The sequence below is a fragment of the Rhinatrema bivittatum genome, chromosome 14 (genome assembly GCF_901001135.1).
Source record: "Rhinatrema bivittatum chromosome 14, aRhiBiv1.1, whole genome shotgun sequence".
Classification (NCBI taxonomy): Eukaryota; Metazoa; Chordata; class Amphibia; order Gymnophiona; family Rhinatrematidae; genus Rhinatrema; species Rhinatrema bivittatum.
Genome location: NC_042628.1, coordinates 59,344,130 through 59,356,947, shown reverse-complemented (window position 1 = coordinate 59,356,947; position 12,818 = coordinate 59,344,130). Strand labels below are relative to the sequence as shown.

The following is a 12,818-nucleotide window of genomic DNA, read 5'->3' as shown; positions in this document are numbered from 1 at the left end:
CAGCCATTTGTAGTTCCTTCACTCAGCGTGCAGGCCTCCACTGGCTTCAACAGCTGCTCAGCTCCCAGGAGTTGCCTCCTGAGGAAGCACTTTAGGCAGACCACCTGGAGGCCATCATAGCATATGGAGCAGACGCTCTATATGACATTATAGAAACACAGAAACATAGAAATGACGGCAGAAGAAGACCAAATGGCCCATCCAGTCTGCCCAGCAAGCTTCACACATTTTTTCTCTCATACTTATCTGTTTCTCTTAGCTCTTGGTTCTATTTCCCTTCCACCCCCACCTTTAATGTAGAGAGCAGTGATGGAGCTGCATCCAAGTGAAATATCTAGCTTGATTAGTTAGGGGTAGTAGCCGCCGCAATAAGCAAGCTACACCCATGCTTATTTGTTTTACCCAGACTGTTATACAGCCCTTATTGGTTGTTTTTCTTCTCCCCTGCCGTTGAAGCAGAGAGCCATGCTGGATGTGCATCGAAAGTGAAGTATCAGGCACATTTGGTTTGGGGTAGTAACCGCCGTAACAAGCCAGCTACTCCCAGCTTTGTGAGTGCAAACCCTCTTTTCTTCTCCCCTGCCGTTGAAGCAGAGAGCTCTGCTGGATGTGTGAAGTATCAGTTTTTCTTCTCCCCTGCTGTTGAATCAGAGAACTATGCTGTATATGCATTGAAAGTGAAGTATCAGGCTTATTTGATTTGGGGTAGTAACCGCCGTAACAAGCCAGCTACTCCCCTCTTTGTGAGTGTGAATCCTTTTTTCCACATTTCCTCTTGCTGTTGAAGCTTAGAGCGATGTTGGAGTCACAGTAAGCATGTGTATGTTTATTTAATAAGGGTATTGACTCCAGGCAGTAGCCATCATTCTGGCGAGTCACCCACTCTTCATTGGCAGCCTCTTGACTTTATGGATCCACAGTGTTTATACCACGCCCCTTTGAAGTCCTTCACAGTTCTGGTCTTCACCACATCCTCCGGAAGGGCATCCACCACCCTCTCCGTGTATTCTTAGAGTATTAGCCAGATCTATGGTTTCTGCAGTCTCGGCTAGATGCCTCCTCTGGCTTCGCAACTTGTTGGCGGATTCTTCTTCTAAGTCGCAGCTGGGATCTCTTACCCTTCAAGGGTAAGCTACTGTTTGGGGAGGATCTGGACCAGATTATCAAGTCCCTCGGAGAGAATAAGGTACACAAACTGCCAGTGGATCGCCCTCATTCTTCTAGGTCTTTTAATTCCACTAGAAGCCGATTCAGGAATCAACGTAGTTTCCGCCAAGCAAGGACTGCAGCTCCTCGTCAGCCGTCCTCTCGATCTCAATCCTGGACTCAGTCCTTTCGTGCCCGAAGACAGTCCCGCTCTGGTCCGGCCAAGGGGACGTCCTCCAAGTCTTCACAATGAAGCTATGCCGGCCCACTCCCCAATCCCCAGGATAGGGGGACATCTCTCTCTTTTCTACGAGGAGTAGGTCAACATCACCTCAGATCAGTGGGTCCTGGATATTCTAAGACACAGCTACGCATTAGAATTTGCTCGGCCGCTAAGAGACAGGTTCCTCTTCTCTCCATGTGGCCCAGTCCAGAAACAACTCATAGTCCGGAAGACACTCGACAGGCTGCTGGCTCTCTGAGCGATTCGTCCAGTCCCCCCCCCCCCCCCCCGTCCCCCCCCGGAAGTAGGCCGGGGACATTATTCGGTATACTTCGTAGTCCCCAAGAAGGAAGGTTCCTTCCGCCCAATCTTGGATCTCAAGATGGTCAACAGATTCCGCACTTTCGGATGGAAACCTTGAGCTCCGTGATAGCGGCGGTACACGCCGGAGAATTTTTGGCCTCCCTGGATCTGATGGAAGCTTAATTACACATTCCCATCCTCCAAGCGCATCAGCATTTTCTGCGTTTCAAGACTCTGGGACAGCATTTCCATTTCCAGGCTCTACCCTTTGGTCTTGCGACTGCTCCTCGAACCTTCATGAAGGTGATGATAGTAGTAGCTGCCGCTCTCTGGAGGGCGGGAGTCTTGGTGCACACATACCTGGACGACTGGCTCATTTGGACAAAGTCCTCAGCCCAGTGCCACCGGGCAGTCGACAAGGAGTTGACACTTCTTTACTCCCTCGGTTGGGTGGTCAACTTCGCCAAGAGCAGCCTTTCTTCATCTCAGTCTCTGGACTTCCTGGGGGCGCATTTCAACACAGCGCTGGGCAAGGTTTCTCTGCCCCCGGACAGGGATCATACACTCATAGCTCAGATACAGCGATTCATCGGTCTCTCACTTCCAACGGCGTGGGATTACCTCCAGGTCCTGGGATCCATGGCTTCCACCACCTTACAGCGCGCCTTGCTCTCCTGCTGGAAGCCGGTGTCACGGGACTTCCAAGCCATCCTTCCTCTCCCGCAGGGAGCCAAGGACAGTCTCTCGTGGTGGTTCAACCTATCTCATCTTCTCCAGCGTGTTCCTTTGGACATCCAAAAATGGGTAAACATCACAACGGACACCAGTCTCTCTAGCTGGGGAGCAGTGTGTCAGATGAGTTCTGCGCAAGGGAAGTGGACGCCGTCCCAAGCAACTTGGCCGATCAATCGCTTGGAGACCAGAGCAGTGCGTCTGGCATTGAAACGCTTCCTACCTCTCGTCCATCATCGTGCAGGCCGAATAATCTCAGACAATGCGACCACTGTGGCCTACATCAATCACCAAGGGGGCACGAGAAGCCGGCATGTCTCTCGGGAGACAGACAGGTTGATGGCGTAGGCGGAGACTCATCTCTCCCGCCTAGCGGCTTCTCATATCGCAGGCGTAGACAACGTTCAAGCCGACTTTTTCAGTCGTCAACATCTAGATCCTGGAGAGTGGGAAATCTCAGAGGAGGCGGTGAATCTCCTGTTCCACAGATGGGGAACCCCCTATCTGGATCTAATGGCAACCTCCCGGAATGCCAAGGCAGCTCAGTTCTTCAGTCGCAGAAGAGAGTACGGCGTAGAGGCCCCTGGCCCCGTCATGTTCTCCTCTACGTGTTTACCCCTTGGCCTTTGGTGGGCAAGGTGCTCCGGAGAATAGAGTCCCACCAGGGTCTGGTAATGCTGGTGGCACCAGAATGGCCCCATCGTCCATGGTTTGCAGACTTGATCAACCTCGCAGTGGACGGTCCTCTTCGTCTGGGTCATCTTCCACGCTTGCTGCATTAGGGTCCGGTATCTGGACCCTGATGCAGCCCAGGCCGATCGCTTCTGTCTTGCGACCTGGCTTTTGAGAGGTGCCGGGTGAGATGGCGTGGATACCCAGAGGCCGTTATCTCAACCCTCCTCAAGGCTAGAAAGACGTCTACCTCCATCTCCTATATCAGGGTATGGAAAGTTTTTGTGAACTGGTGTGCCTCCATACCTGTGTCGCCACGGCCCGCCTCAGTGGCTCAGATCCTATCTTTTCTTCAGCAGGGACTGGAAAAGGGTCTGGCTGAGAGTTCAAGTCTTTCCCTAGGCTCTCTACTTCATCAACGAGAGGGAACTTCCCTCTCCTCTCACCCGGGTATCATCCGATTCCTCAGGGGGTGGAGCATGTGAAACTCCCAGTCCACGCTCTTTATCCTTCGTGCAGTCTCAATCTTGTTCTCCTAATCTTGGTCGGACCACCCTTTGAACCCATGCATTCTGCGACCCTCAAGGATATCACGTTCAAGACTGTTTTCCTGGTAGCTATCTGTTCTGCCCGCAGAATCTCGGAGCTTCAAGCACTCTCGTGCAGAGAGCCCTACCTTTGTTTTACGGATTCGGGAGTTTCCTTGCGCACTGTGCCTGCTTTTCTGCCCAAGGTAATTTCCGAGTTCCACTTGAATCAGACGGTAGAGGTTCCGTCCTTCTCAGCGGACGCATCGCAAGCTGGATGTCAAGCGTATCCTCATTCGCTATCTGGAAGTCACTAATGATTTTCGCTTGTCGGCCCATCTTTTTGTTCTCTGGCATTGTCTGAAGAAGGGGGCTAAGGTGTCGAAAACTACCATTGCTCACTGGCTGAAGGAGGCGATCTCTGTGGCCTACATTGGAGCAGGTTGACAACCTCCGGCGGGTGTCAAGCCCCATTCTCTTCGAGCTCAGGCTGCTTCCTGGGCGGAGATGCAATCGGTCTCGTTCCAGGAGATTTGTCAAGCGGCAACTTGGAAATCGTTACATACCTTTGCTCGTCATTATCATCTACACCTACAGTAGCCTACTTTTGGCTCTAGGGTCATTCGAGCAGGGCTTTCCGGGGCCCACCCTACGTAGGGAAGCTTTGGTACATCCCACTGTCTGGACTGATCCTGGTACGTACAGGGAAAAGAAAATTATTCCTTACCTGCTAATTTTCGTTCCTGTAGTACCAAGAATCAGTCCAGACGCCCTCCCTGACTGTTTATTGGGTTTGGGATTGCCTCTCTGCTCAAATTGTTCTTCAAAATGCCTTTTTTCCTTTGGCTGGTTAATGGTTCATTCTGCAAGTTTGTTGTTTGACACTGTTTTGTGCCCTTTGCACACTGTTATTTGTTACTTAATTCTATTGCTCTTGATCCATCCTGATTTGCCTCTTTGCTTTGATATACTCCATACTGCTGGAAGGGGGAGATAACCCACTGTCTGGACTGATCCTTGGTACTACAGGAACGAAAATTAGCAGGTAAAGAATAATTAAAAAAAAAAAATGAAATAAAACAAGGGAGATTTTTTTTTCATGTACGGTCCTATTATTGGTTGACATAGGACAATTTGTTATGCACCAGAATTATCTTGTATAAAGGACACATGGTCATTCTGTGCACATAAGCATAAAGGTTTCACTTCTTTCCCTGCCCTTCTGGTTTCCTATCCCTTCCCCTGTTTGCCCTAATCCTGACAGGCCGTCTTAGTAAGGAGGAGATTGAGCGCATGGTGCAGGAAGCCGACAAGTACAAGGCTGAAGATGATGCCCAGAGGGAGAAGATTACAGCCAAGAATTCGCTGGAGTCATTGGCATTTAACATGAAATCCACTGTGGAAGATGAAAAACTAAAGGACAAGATCAGCCCTGAGGAGAAACAGAAAATCTTGGACAAGTGCAATGAGGTCATTTCCTGGCTGGACAGGAACCAGGTGAGGGGGGAAGGGGAAATAAGAGATGAAGCATGATGGGTACCAGAATGCATTGTAGAAGAAGCTGGTCTACAGCTACCACATTGCATGGAAGATGAGGACTAGGTCACTCCAGATATTCAGGGACAGGCCAAGCCAGCCTTGGTTTATTCCCATGGCATCTGTAGTGTTGCAAGTCCAATTTCTTTAAGACTACAAGTCCATACACGGAGCTATCTAGTCACCCTAATTGAGGAGGGATATAGAACGGAAGTACTATGTTTTGAGGTTTAGTTGTGACCCTTAATGGGGAGACTTCATTTGGAGGGGAGAATAATCAGGAATAACATCAGGAATTAGTTCTTCATGGAAAGGGTATGGATGTATGGAATACTTTCCCGGGAGAGGTAGTTAAGATGAGAACTGTAATGGAATTCAGAAGAGCTTTGGATAAACAGAGGATCCCTGGTAGCTAAAGGGTGGAAATAAGGGTGACCTGCAAGGAGCACCAGTCTCTCCCTTTGACAGAGAGCATGGAGGTGGCCAGCCTGGAGCAGCAATTTCATTAACAATAAAAATAAGAGTAAACAAAGTTTTGGCAGACTATAGATGGGTCTTTCTCTGCCATCATTTACTATATTAATGTGTGCTTTTAATCCTCCAGATGGCTGAAAAGGATGAATATGAACATCAGCAGAAGGAACTTCAGAACATCTGCAACCCTATCATCACCAAACTCTATCAGGGTGCTGGAGGTGGTGGTATGCCCAGTGGCATGCCAGGTGGCTTCCCCGGGGCAGGGCCAGGCACAGGGGGAGGCTCCTCTGGCCCCACTATCGAAGAGGTGGATTAAATCTGTTATGGGAGAGATACCAGAGATGGACCAGGTATTCCAGTATATCAGGTGTCACCTGTAGAAGGGTCTATTAAAACTTGGAGAATTTCCAAGCCTCACTTCTAATGACAGGTGAGAAGAATGCAGTAAAAAAAAAAAAAAACCTATACCAAAAGAACAGAAGTCTGGTGCCAACAGAAGTATCAAAGATTAATCTAGTAGGAATTCTAGGCCCCCACTACCCAACCCTCAAAAGAATGTATTGGTCAATGGATCTTTACTGTATTGATGATATACCTGCTTCACCACTAGATGGTGCCATTTGCTTATGTTTCATTTCTAACAGGTGCAGCTGGTACTACAGGAGTACCCTCTCCATCTCACATTTTAAAAATGTAACATCAAGTAAGAAATAAAAAAAAGTATGGAAATGGATAAGAATTATCAATTTTTCAGAAATATACCAAATTCCATAAAACCATTGTAGTTCTTTGATTCAAGTATGCATGGAAACCTTGCAAGGCTCTTGTTTCTTGGAAATGGAAGGTTTATGGGACTGTACAGCACTTCTGCAAGGCACAACTGGATTCTGAAGACTCCTGCTGGCAGACATTCTGTAGCCGTTCTGGGATTGTTTATGACCTAATTTCATCTAGGTCTCTTCCATAGACCCAGAATGGGAGTCTGGACCTATAGGGAGGGGTTACCGAGCAAAGCTTATGAAGTGACATGCTATCCTAAGCAAACATGAGTCTGAAAATGTCTTTCTGCAGTACCAGTTTGTGCATTGGCAGTGTCCTGATAAACCAAAATCATTCATATGATATTGAACCCTTTGCGCGATAGCTGCAAATGCTCTTTCCCTGAACGTACCCGGATCAGTCCAGACTGTGGGTTGAGCCTCCTTTCCAGCAGGGGGAGACAGACTAAAACTGAAAGGATATCCTATATGAGGACAGAGCCTATCCGGTAACCCTGCAGTATTTGTCTGTCTCCAGCAGGGGCAGCACGTCTCTCTTCGGTCTCCTGATCTAGGCTAGTCAGCCTTCTTTGTCTTCCTTCCTTATGGGATCAAGCAAGTACTTATTCCTTAGGGATTTTGTAGTTGTTTTCTTCCTGTTAAAATAAAGTTCAAAAGTTTAGTCAGGAAGTTGTGGAGTTTTTCTTCAGGAGACTGCTCCGTCTCCTGGCTCTTGCCGGACTCAGGGGGACTTTGCCCCTTGTGCAGTGCATAGCCTGTGTCCGTTACCGCTTCCAGGTGTGGGGACCGAATCTGTCCAGGGCTCATCTCCCCCCCCCCCCCCCTTGGCTGCCAAAGGGTCTTAATGTTACGCTGCTGTGCTCAGTTTATTTACAAAAAAAAAAGGGACACAGAAACAGGCTTAAGTTTAAAAGTGCTCCCAGTGCTTTTAATACTTACTACAGCAGCAGACCAATATTCTGTGTCTTTCTCCCCAACCTGGGCTTGAACCGGCAGCCAGACAGGCAGGAGTCAGCAGGTTTTCCCCCCTGCTTCACTCCAGGCCTTCAGGCTGTCAATCAAATTTTCTCTGCAGCCTTTTTTGCTTCAGATCGGCTCTCTCTTTGCAGTGGCAGGCAGCCTGCCTCTTCTCTGCCAGCCCCTTCGTGTTTATTTTTTGCGAGGGGAAAGCCCGGGAACGGCAGCCATTTTGGATTTTTTGTCGGCTCCGTTTTCGGAGCTCCCTGGGGCTGGGGGGGCCAATTTTTTTTTTTTGCAGCTGCCCCCCAGGATGGGTTTTCTGTCACCCTCTCGCCTCTCCCTCCCCCTCCCCCACCCAGGACTTCCAGGGCTCGTTTTATATTTGATTTTGCTCCCCTCCTGCGAAGATTTTATTTAGCTAGCCTGCAGGAGGAGGAGGAAGGTTCCCCCCCTTGCCCCTCCTGCAAAAAGAAAAAAAAATGTCCTCGCTCCACGCCATTGACGGTTAGACCGGCTGCGGGTCCCAGGGTTGCCCTTCCCCCAATCCTGCCGCCAATCTGGATGCGGAGGATATCCTTCCACCCCTGGAGAGGGACGACCCCAGGGTCTTCGGACTCCCTTACGGCCTCTTTGCCCAAGGATATGGACCCGGTCCTGGCGGGAATCAGGGATCTGGCAATCGCCTTCCCCTCTCATCCCATGCACAAGTTGTAGTGCCTGTGGGAATGGAACGCTCCCAAGACGGGACTCTAGGCGGGCAATGCACTAGATAAGCTCCCCCTCCCAGAGGTATTGCTTAGATTTAAAAAAAAAAAAAAAGACAATAATCCCTCCGGGGACTACTTATGCGATCACAATACAGGAGGGTTTCCCGGCTTTTAAAGCCGCACAGGTCCGCATGCTCAAGGCTCATGTGATGCGCATTTTTTATGTCCTGGCGCTGGGGGGGCGTGCGCCTATTTGCAGCAGTCTCATGCTGTGGGCAGGTCTCAGGTGGGTTCAAAGTTGCTCTGCGCCCAGGAGCCCCGTAGGCAGAGGCTGCGCTTACGACCTTCTCCACATCCAGGCAAAAGCGATGGCTACGGCGAGGTCCGCCAAACGGCTCCTCTGGCTGCGCCATTGGTCGGCCGATCCATCCTCCAAAGCCCGGTTGGGCACGTTGCTGTTCAAAGGTAAGCTGCTCCTTGGCAAGGGCCTTGAGAAACTATGGATTCCTTGGGGGAAAGTAAGGTCCATAGGCTTCCGAAGGACCATCTGAAACCATCCCGTTCCTTTACACCCTCTTGTCCACGTTATCTGGGCCAGAAGACGGTATACCCTACGTGGGCAGGGTGACTCCTCGGGGTTTTTTCCGTCTTGCTCGCAGTCTTGGTCGCAGCTTTCCTGTGGGCGCCATTCCTTTCGTGAGGTCCAGCCCACGTGCTCCATCCTTACGCCTGCCACACAATGAAGTTCACTCGACTCTTTCCTCGGTCCCCTTCCTAGGCGGTCGACTCTCCCTGTTTTTCGTGGCATGGGTCAAATTCATGTCTGACCAGTGGGTCTTCGACATCCTCAGAGATGGGTTCGCCTTCGCTTTGCTCGAGATTCTCGAGATCCTTTTTTCTATTTCCCCATGTGGTCGGTCCCAGCAGCAAACGGTGGAGCAAACCCCCACCTGGCCCCTGTGTCTGGGTGTGGTGGTCCCGGTTCCAGACAGTAAACTTGCCGCAGGCCAGTATTCTATTTACTTCGTCGTTCCCTAACAGGACGGGTCTTCGTCCGATCGTAGACTTCGCAAGAGTCAACCGGGCCCTCAAGATCCCGCTTTCCACATGAAAACTCTGCGAGTGGTCCTCGTACCGTTTCGCCCCGGAGAGTTCCTCTCCTCACTTGCTTTGACAGAGGCGTGTTTCCATATTCCGATTCATCACGGCTACCGTAGTCTCTTTACGTTCACATCCTCCACCGGGACTTCCAGTTCAGGGCGCTTCCCTTTGGTCTCGCGACGGCACCTCGCACCTTCACCAAAGTCATGGTGGTGGTGGCGGCAGCTCTCCGCCGGAAAGGGATCCTTGTTCACCCCTACGGGACGTCTGGCTCGTCAGGGCCAAGGCAGAGGCTCTTGCCGGCAGGCGGTGGATCGTGTGTTACCTCTCCTCGTGTCTCTCAGGTGCATACTGAATTTCTCCAAGAACTACTTTCAGCCCTCCCAGGAGTTAGGGTTCCTGGGAGCCCACCTCGACAACCGGGTGGGCAAGGTTTTCTTGCCTCGCGCGCGGGCTCTCGAGTTGATTGGCCGGTTTCAGAGTCGGGTCTTGCTGCCTTCTCCGGCGGCCTGTGTCTGCCTGCAGGTCTCGGGCCCCTTGGCTTTTGCCATCAACCTTGTCCTTTGGGCTTTTGCTCATATGCTACCGTTCCAGAAAGCTTTGCTGTCCTGTTGGCAGACAGTGTCGGAACAGTTTCACACAGTCCTCCCGTTTTTTGGGCCTTACCGTCGCCGACTTGCAGTGGTGGCTTTCCCTTCCTCATTTGCTACAGGGAAAGCCTCTCCAAGTCCCTCAGTGAATGATAGTAACGACGGACGCCAGTCTCTCGGGCTGGGGTGTGGTCTGCCTCTCCCAGTATGCCCAGGGAATCTGACTGGCAGCTCAGTCTTGCTGGCACATCATTCAGTTGGAGGCTCGGGCGATGTTCCTAGCTCTTCTGGAGTTTCTCCCCCTCATCTGCGGCAAGGCGATACGGGTCTTGTCCGACAGCTCCTCCACTGTGGCTTGTCAATCGCCAAGGAGGCGCCCGCAGTCCGCTGATGGCCCTGGAAACCAGCCATCTCTTCGCCTGGGCAGAGCGACATCTACAGTGCCCGGCGGCCTCCCACATTGTGGGCAAGGGGAATGTTCAGGCCGATTTTCTCAGTCGTCAGTCGCTCGATCCCGGGGAGTGGGAACTCTCTGATGCAGCCATGAATCTCATCGTCGACAGGTGGTCCCCCACCACCTGGGCCTCATGGCGACCCTTTGCAATGCCAAGGCAAATTGGTTCTTCCGCCGCTGGAGGGAACACGGCTCGGAGGCCGTAGGTGCTTTGGCTCTCCTTGGCCGACGGAAGTCCTTCTGTACGTGTTCCCCCCCCCCCCCCCCCCCCGTGGCCCCTGGTCGGGAAAGTTCTAAGAATGGAATGCCACCGGGGTCCCGTGGTTCTGGTAGCACCAGAGTGGCCGCGCAGGCCACTCTGGTGCTACCAGGAGCAGACGAGGACTAACGAGATCGGGGCGGAGAACGCTGAGATACCCGACTCCACACGGACCCGTCCGCCGGACGGACCTCTGCGGCTAAGCCATTTTCCTCTGTTCCTTCGTCAAGGACCTGTATTTTTCGACCAGGCCAATCGCTCCAGTCTAGAGGCCTGGTTTTTGAAAGATGATGCCTAAAGTGCAAGGGCTATTAGGAGGAGGTCATCTTCACCTTGTTGCGGGCCCTTAAACAGTCGACTTCCCTGGCGTACGCGCATATCTGGAATGTGTTTGAAGCTATTTGTGAGGAGTCGGGTATCTCAGCGTTCTCCGCCCCGATCTCGTTAGTCCTCTCTTCCCCAAGAAGATCTTCTCGGCTCTCTCCTGGGTCGGGTAGAATATCATCACTGAACGGGCCACCCGGATGTGATTGGTGCTTGAAGGGCGTTAAGCATCTACGTCCACCTTCTTGGCCGCTTGCCCATCGGGGAGTTTTAGTCTGATCCTTCAGGCCCTCTGTGCACCTCTGTTCGAACCTCTTCATCGCGCTACCTTGAAAGCTCTTACGCTTAAGACTGTCTTTCTGGTCTCTATCTCTTCTGCTCGTCTGATCTTGGTGATCCATGCGCTGTCCTGTCGGGAACCTTTTTGTTTTGCAATTTTCCGATTCCGGGGTATCCCTCCTGAAGGGGCCCTTCCTTCTTAGTGAAGGTTCTTCTAACCTCCATGTCAACCTGTCGGCAGAACGCCCTGCGACTGGGGACGATTTCTGTAAACTTGATACTATAAGAGTTCTACTTCGCTATCTCCCGGTTACCCATGGCTTTCGGGTCTTGGTTCATCTTTTGTCCTCTGGAGTGGGCCCATTTGGAGTACGCCGGCTTCTAAGACCACTATCGCGCGGTGGTTGAAGGAAGCGATCTCCTCGGCCTCTCTTTGTCAAGGACGGGCGGTTCCCGAGGGCCTTACGGCTCATTCACTGTGTTCTCAAACTACTTCCTCGGCGGACAGTCAGTCGGTCTCTCCGCAGGAGATTTGCAGTGCCGCCACTTGGACGTCCTTGCATACTTTTGCTCGATACTGCCGTCTGGATGTGCAAGCTCCGCTTCTTGGTTCTTTTGAGCTACAAGTGCTTCGAGCGGGACTGTCTCGGTCCCACCCGATTTGGGGAAGCTTTGGTACATCCCACAGTCTGGACTGATCCGGGTACGTACAGGGAAAGGAAAATTAGTTCTTACCTGTTAATTTTTGTTCCTGTAGTACCACGGATCAGTCCAGACGCCCTTCCCTGTTTGTCTTTTTTCTGTCCTTTCGAAGCTTGTTTCTCTTGCAGATTCGTAGATTTGTAGATTTGCACACATCTTTTTTGTGCATGAATACTGAGCAAATACACCGGAAGCCTTGGTTGCTCAGCACCAAGTATATGTAAGAGCAGTTAGTCATACCATATCTATTACATTGTTCTACATCTGCTCCATTGAGCTTTATGGTTACTTGCTTGATCCTAATCTGGTTTTGTTATTTTCTGCTTTGACATTTGTTATACTGAAGGGTTACAGGATAGGCTCTGTCCTCATATAGCATATTCTTTCAGTTTTAGTCTGTCTCCACTTGCTGGAAAGGAGGCTCAACCCACAGTCTGGACTGATCCATGGTACTACAGGAACGAAAATTAACAGGTAAGAACTAATTTTCCTGTGGCTTCCATCTCCTCTCTGCCCAAGTTTTAGTTTAAATATACTCTTCCACATGTAGCTCCTATGCAAAGCCACCGAACTAGAAAGTCTGGAAAGGGTTTCAGTGTAGCTGATGTCATGAGATTAAGGAAGAGTCATTGTATGATATCTACTAATTAATGGCAACAGCTGAGGGAAAACAGGATCCACCCTTCACTTTGTGCTCTATTTTCAATTTCTGGTAAGTGAGTAAGAAAACAAGCAGATGTGTGTCTGTTTCATACTGCCCATTTCTATTTCTTTGGTATAGAAACTTGCTCATGTTATAACAGTTCATTATAGGAATTTTTGTATAAGTACATCATTAACCATTATAATTAAACATTAGAGATGGTGTTCCCCTATGGGCAGTGAAACAAGAAATGGAGTCAGCTGGTGCCTACAGTCACTAAGCAATGGCAGGGCTGCTTTAAAAATAGATAAAATCACCTTGAGGTTATAGCTGAGCTGAACTGGCCTTTTTCCCTGGTAGGAGGAAGAGAAGAGCTTTTATATGTAGGAGGTGTCAAGGGCATG

General features: G+C 50.6%; 1 protein-coding gene across 1 annotated transcript in view; it reads left to right on the top strand.

The window, feature by feature from the left end:
* Positions 1–6,122, top strand: part of LOC115075766 (heat shock cognate 71 kDa protein-like) — a 260,192-nt gene extending 254,070 nt beyond the window's left edge. The window contains 2 exon segments of the mRNA XM_029576505.1: positions 4,868–5,100; positions 5,744–6,122. Coding sequence (XP_029432365.1) covers positions 4,868–5,100; positions 5,744–5,932 — 422 coding nt within the window. The 3' untranslated portion in view covers positions 5,933–6,122.
* Positions 6,123–12,818: the final 6,696 nt, after the last annotated feature.